Below are 7,612 nucleotides of genomic sequence, written 5' to 3' on the forward strand. Positions count from 1 at the left end.
ATAACTTTAACAAATAAATAGGCATATATCAAATTTGATCCTATTTTAGTTAACTTCTAACTTAAAATGAGAGAAATACCAACACGGCAAATATGTAAAGATCATATATCCTAAACTAGTTTTTAATCTTAAATGATTAATTAAACTGTCATCCAAAACTTTGTCATTAATTAATTTTTAAATTTCAATATAAAAAAATTGTAATAGCTAATAAAAAAATTTTCTCAATCGACTAGCATCACTCACTCACTATCTCTCTCTCTCTCTCTCTCTCTCTCTCTCTCTCTCTGTATATATATATATATTTATTTATATGTATATTGAAAAAGAGGCTAGTGAGGTCCAGCATAATTTTATATGCGAGGCTTTTGGATGCTTTCAAGGTTGTACTGGGTCATCCTCATATTCAATGGAGGAGGAATTATCACCATCAAATCGGCCTACCATAGCTTTCCCAGTGGGCTTAGCTCTTCTTCTGCTCATGTTATTCTCTATGACTGTCTTCTTCCTTTGTTGCCTTCACTGGGACAAGATTCGATCTTTTTTCAAATCTTCTCCTCCTCAAGACCACACCGATTTTCATACTGATTTTCCTCAGAATTCACCGCAAAAGCCTGCTGCTTCTGCTACGGTATATCTCTCTCCCAAAACCATCTTATCTTGCAAAGATTCATTTTTCGGTCTTGCATAAGATATATAATTTGATAAGATACTGAACTACAAAATTTCTACAATCGGCGCTCAAATTACGTTCACTGTAATTTATTTCAGCACTGGCGCTAATTGTAGCGGATACCTATATGTAACATGTTTTCTACATAAATCCCATATGGAAAGAAATTTAAAAAAAAAAAAAAAATGAACTGTAAATTCATATATGTGTTTTCGGTTTGATTAATTTTCGTGTCCCTATTTATCAAAAATAAAAAATAAAAAAATTGTGCCTGATTAGTTTCTACTTGTTTGGTTACTCAGATGCCAAAGCAAAATCAGAGGCAGAGCATACCAGTGGTGATGCCTGGAGATGACGTCCCAAAGTTCATAGCAATGGCTTGTCCATGTGAGCCTTCTTTGATAGAAAAGGTCACAATTGTTGTACATAAACCTAATTCCAATTAATTTTGTGTGGTTTAGTTAATTAGTACAATACCCCCTAATTCTTGTTATCAAGTATATCAAATTAATCGTCAGGTTCTGGGTTTGAGTAACAATAATCAAAACAAAAAGGGATAGCAAATAAATCTGTTTGATTTTAGGGTGTACAGAAACTGAAAAAACATATATATTTTTGTTTTCCATTGCGTAGTATTGAGGGACAAATTAAAATAATTAGAAAAAAAAAAAAAAACCATTTGTTTTGAAACTGAAGCATAAATACATCGTTAACAGAAACTATATATTCTGCAAAATCAATATGAAGGGAACTCTTTGTCTTTTCTTCCTCTTTTTCTTTTTCTTTTTTCTTTTTTCTAACTATTTTTAAATCCAATTTATAATGGGTAATTGGCGTGTTTTCCTTGATTGAACATGTTTTAATACTTCAGTCTTTAAACTTAAACTTTTAACATTTTAGTCTCCAAACTAGAATTTTATTTGCATAAATAATCGTTAAATTGAATTTAGCTTGCACAAATTAGTTATTGAATTGATTATGTTTTTGTACTTTAACACCACTTTTGAAGCAAAATAAGACATTAGGGATCAAAGTTTCAAAAATAAATTCAAAAAACTAAAATACCAAAACATGTTTAACTTAAGACAAAACACACAAATTGCCTATTTATAAAACAAACAATTCTGTTTGCCTTTAATGTGAAAATACTTAGCGTTAAAGTATAATTATTCCAAAGTTGAAGACTCGCGTGGGAGATCAGTGGTTAGCGCAGCACAGCCCGGTCAGTAGACGCTAGGTTCGAGTCTTGGTGGGAAAGGAGATGCCGGTGGCATAGCCCCAAAATAAAAAAATAAAAAAAGGAAAAATTATTCCGAAGTTTAGCATGGATTACGAGCTTGCGGATTTTGGAACTTAAAATTGACTTTTTGGGTTTAAAGCAGTTGGCCCAAGAAAAACATTTGGGTTCTTGCTACTTGTGGGCTTAAGCCACCAATTGGATAACGGTAATTTGGCCCGATGGTCATGATGCCATATTGCAGGAAGTCCCTCCCCAAATTAGTCTCCTTCTTCTTTCCTTCTCAATGTTATGGAGTACCTATTATGCTCCTCTTAAATGCCACTCATATCTTTTAAGTAAATTATTTCACCAACAAAAATAAAATGAAACATCATGTAGCATCTTCTCATCAAACCAAAGCCTACTTCTCTAGTTAAACAAAAAAATAAGAGAGAGGTCCATGGTATTTGGCCATTCAAATATAAAGGAAAAGATTCAATTGAAATAAGGATCATTTAGTTGGTCGTTGTCAAAGCAACAAGGTGATTGGCAAAATCCTACACAACATAAACCTAAAGGGTATCATCAATGCTTCATTTGCTTTTACAGGATCCATAATAGTATTAAAAGAATGTAGTTTTTTGTTTTTTTGTTTCTTTTTGTTTTTTTTTTTTCTTTTTTTGAATGTTTTGATAGAACATAATTAACTTGTTGTTAACACCAAACTAAGATAACAATTCGTTAACACCATAAAAAATACTTTTAGAAATTATTATTTATTAAATATTTATTACTTGTTAATGTTATTCAATATGATTTTCATATATATATATATATATATATATGGTTGGTATTTTATATAAACACCAAACAATTTAGGTTGTCTCTGTTTACTGTAGACACGTCAGTCTAATTTGGATTAGAGAAACAAAGAAATATATATATATATATATATTATAGTAAATATAACAAAAATTGTGCAAAAAAAAAATCTGACAAAATCAGGAGATTAACTAATTTGCATAGAACAAACAAATTAAGGTTCTATTCTTACTTTTAAAAAATAGGACTTTATAAATTTAGAGAGATGATAAATGTAAAATAAAAATGATGAGAACTTTGTAAAGACATGAACAAAATATGACAAAAATTAAAAAGGAAACATTGTAGAAGAATAATATTAGGCCTAGTTGATTGAGAGTTGAGAGGTGTGGATCCCTTCTTAGTCTTCAATGGTTCTATTTACAGGCTGAAGCTCCCTTGATTAAGTCAATTTCCATGGTTGATACAACTTTGTCTTCAAATCTTCAAATCTTCAAATTTCATGATTATAGTAATATTTCAAATAAAGTGCATTTTCTTTCTATGAATAATCCATTTGAATATTGACGAAAAAGATAACAAATCAAGCATATATATCTTAATCAAATATTGATTATAATCAATATTTCAAAATAAAACTGTAGCCTTATTTAGGCATTTTTTAATTGCTTTTATAAAAGGTAACCTTATTTAGGCTCATTTGATTCCTTAATCAATCTCTAAATTTGTTATCAGTATTTTGAAAATAATAATAATAAGTTTAGGAAAATAAATGGTCCAAACAATATAATATTTAAATTCATTATTTAATACTTTTGTAAAGATAATTATTATTCTTTGTATTATGATATCGTTCTTTTATCAGCTGTGTAACTTTTGAGGAAGGGGAAAAAAGTTCAGGGAAGGAAGGGAAGCCAAAAATGGAAATTCACTACTTCGTTCATGGATAATATTTGATATTTAAATTTGCACATTTATACATACACAATAGCTTCTAGGTTTAAGGAAAATCAATAACTAACTACAAAGATGAAAATCATAGACCACTAAGAAAACAAATATAAAGATAAACAACATCGATTCCTTCTCATAAATGCACTTGATCAAGTCTTCACTTTGCCCCTTACATGCCTGTGCATGCCCCATACAATTGGTCCTATCATTCCTCCCTCTGTAGAGTTTCCTTGCCCTCAAGGAAGAATTCAAGGAACCTATGGGCAAACCTCCACTTGTTTTCCCATGTTGCATTAACTTTAGAAACGCCAACACATTTCATAAGATTTTAAGCTTTTAGCAAGAATTTTTCTTTCTAAACTACTTTACTTGCCAATATTGACTCGAGCCATGGAAGGAAGTCATTCATTATAACTAGAAGAGTCTTGGTTAAGGCATTGTTGGAGACAAACCTTCATATTTCTTTAAAAAACTTGCGTGAAAAACATTATGAATGAGAGATCCTTTTAGCAACTCCAGTTTAATGGCAACTATCCAATTCTTACCAAAATATTGTGGAGAGAGTTTTTGAGTGTTATGGAAGGCCACAGATTGTTACCGATACAAATGGAGTTTCAATAATACATAGTCTCCAATATTGAAACTCACCTCCCTTTGACCAAGGTTAGCTTGGGTCTTTATTCAGTTTCAAGCATTCACCAAATTTATTTGCAAAGCTTTTAGTAATTCTTTTTGGTCTCTCAAGAGTTCTTCTATAGCATCGACTTTAGCCATGCTGGGAACATAAGTCAGTAAAGTAGGGGAGAGCTTGGGAGAGGAAAGAACTAAAATGCTTGTAAGAAAATCTTAAAATAATAATTGAATATGGAAAAATACAAATTGATAATAATATTCTTTTTATTATTAAAATTATTAAATATACAAACAAAAGAAATTTAGAATATTCAAAGAAAAAGATTGAAGAATTTGTAATATGAGGCATGCTATTGCAATGTCCTTAAAATATATTCGCCCTACATGGTGCTGACGATTCAAAAGTGTCGGTCCTCAAGATACAACAAAATGTCTGGAGTTTTGAACTTTTGCACCTTCAAAACCTCCTATTTTGAACTTGAACGATGCATTTCCTCTATCACATAGAAACATCCTAGAAAATTATAAAAAAATATATTATAGGAATTAAGAAAAACTAAGTTGCTAATAAAATGTTGTTTTCTTGTGTCTGCTATAAGAAGGGACGAGTAGGCTATTTATAAGCCCCAACCAAATTAAATGGTTGTCAAAAATTCATTTAAACTTGTAACCCTGAAATTAAATCATGTAATACCCAATTAAATCCTATAATCCTCAATTAAAATCTAACTAACAAGTCTTTTAACATGGTTATTATACTAGGATTTCTTACAATCCCTACATGAACGAATTTGATATATAAACACGAAGCTTCTTTAGATAACCAACATAAAATAAGTAGGTGTTATCCTTTGAACCTTCCTTCATAAGAATATATTTACTTTATTGACTAAATGGTAGATGCAATGTCCTTAAATCACTCAACTATTTATGTAAATGATGATATACCTAATATAAGAGTCCTTCCCAACACATTTCAGTTATCAATATTGTATTCATTTTGGCCACAAACTTCTCCCTAGTTCTGTAAGAGTTTGTAAAGATTTACATCCTATACAATTCTCCTTTGAAATGGCCATTCTTGTCTTTTACACAGGTTATTTACTATCTAAGAGTAACATGCATTATTCCCCATGGTTTTCCGCAGTACATAAGCATTATTAAAAGCATAGTATAACTTCATCTATAATAGGTATCGCTGTTTCATTAAAGAATGGATAGAGGGTTAAAACCCTACAATGATCCAAACTGGTCTTTGTAATTAGATATGGATAGAAGGCTAAAACCCTACAATGATCCAAACTGGTTTTTGTAATTAGATTGCTCCTTTAAATATAGATCTTGGGATCTCTAATCAACTAGGTTATATTTCATTGTATAGACTTCCTATTTTATGAGCTTTAATCACATTTCCTTTGGTGACTTCTTGACTAATTCTCTATTTAACCTTTTGATTAGTGGATCCGTAATGTTATCCTTTAAATTTTACATAGTAAACAAAAATAACTTCAGTTGAGATTATTTGTCTAATGATATTGTGTTTACTACATATGTGTCTAGACTTACCATTACACATTATACTTAGTGCCTTGTCTATTACCGAGTAATTATCATAATGAATTCTAATTACAACATAGGCTTCAACTACTAGGAATGTCCTCTAAGGAATTGTGTAACCATTCAGCCTCTTTACCACATTTATCTAGAGCTATGAATTCAAGTTCCATTATAGATTGGGCCATAACCATTTGTTTCAAAGACTTCCATAATATGACTGCACCTATCAGTGTGAATACATATCCAATTGTAAACTTCGAATTTTTAATGTTGGATATCCAGCTGGCATCATTGTATCCTTCTAAAGCAGTTGTATATCTTGTAAAGTGCAGTCCATAATCATGAGTATACCATAAATATCTCACTACTCTTACAATTCCTTTCCAGTGATCATCACTTGAATTGCTTCATGAGAATCCGTCAGTACCTATACAATCGACTACCTACTGGGATGTTGACCCTTTACAAATGAAAAAGGGACCAATCACTAGAGTGCAAGCCAAAAGATTTAAGGACAACCTGGATGGCTTCATACAGGGAGTTTTCAATACCCAAAGATCCAAGACTCGTTTTATGCATCCAAGTGGTGGAGGCTGATATGGACTTGGATAGCTGTCTTAGTGTATTTGTAGATCCCAGGCAGCAATGAATGGGTTCATCACTTCTTAAACTCAATTGATATCACTAAGAGGTCATGGAATCAAGTCAAGATAGAAGCAAAAGCAGTCAAAGAGGCCATTTGCGCATGGAAGACATTTTTGGCCGAAAATGCATATTTGCCACTGGGAGTGAAGTATCTTGATGATTAAGCTCTTTCTCTTTGTTCCAACCAAGGAAAACATAAGAGAATCACAATTAACCCTATTTTTCATCCTACATGGAACATTGGATTTGATTTGGAGCCTTTACAAGCTAGAAATTGGTAAAAGATAGCTTAGTAGTCAAACTAGTCAATTAGTTTCCTAATTTGAATTTAATTTGACTTTTTGTTTTAGGAAACTATCTTTTATTTTGGTTTTTATTTAATTGTTTGCTGAACAAATTAACTTAGGAAATTTGATATTTTATTATTTTAACTGTAAATTAATTAATTTCTAATTCAAAAAAAGGAAATTAATTAATTTAAATTAGTTTAGGAAAGTCATGAAATTCGGCCACATCATGTATCCTTCATTATGGCCGAATCTTACCTTTGTATTTTAGGGTTTTTGTTTTGTAATTTAAATCTATTTAAAGGTTTACTTTTCAATGAGAATTAAGCTTAAATATTATTCAAAAATTTATTTGTGAGAAATAATTCTCTTTGTTCTCTTTGAACACCTAAACACTTAATAAAAGTCAAGTGTTTTAGTTTGGCTTCTCAATAGGACATCCATCACCTATTATGGCGTCTTTATCATATACCAAGGTTTCTCATCACAAGTTGATTAGGGGTTAAGGTGATCATTATAACCTAAACTTAATTGTGATCCGGGTTAATATAACATGGATTTAGGAGCAAGTCAACCTAAATTCGTATCATTACTTGCATATCCACTTAGTTTACTAATTGTGTAAGCTATGTATGGTATTCTACAATTCATTAAATACATTAGATTTTCAATCACACATGCTTTTATTATTGGATAAGTGAATATTTACATAAAAGGGTGTTCTCGCCATTCTAGAATCTTCTTTACTAATGGAAGGTTTTACTTCGGCTTGAATATCTATTCTTATTAATAAAGCTCTTGAGGGTTGTCTTAAGTTTTCTC

At 30.9% G+C, this 7,612-nt stretch overlaps 1 protein-coding gene across 1 annotated transcript; it reads left to right on the forward strand.

The window, feature by feature from the left end:
* Positions 1-281: 281 nt before the first annotated feature.
* LOC107421403 (uncharacterized protein At5g65660) lies at positions 282-1,243 on the forward strand. The gene is made up of 2 exons (XM_016030635.4): positions 282-631; positions 976-1,243. The coding sequence occupies exons 1-2, from the start codon at positions 314-316 to the stop codon at positions 1,117-1,119; spliced, it is 462 nt and encodes a 153-aa protein (XP_015886121.3). The 5' UTR covers positions 282-313; the 3' UTR covers positions 1,120-1,243.
* Positions 1,244-7,612: the final 6,369 nt, after the last annotated feature.

Source organism: Ziziphus jujuba, chromosome 5, assembly GCF_031755915.1.
Source record: "Ziziphus jujuba cultivar Dongzao chromosome 5, ASM3175591v1".
In the NCBI taxonomy this organism is placed as follows: domain Eukaryota; kingdom Viridiplantae; phylum Streptophyta; class Magnoliopsida; order Rosales; family Rhamnaceae; genus Ziziphus; species Ziziphus jujuba.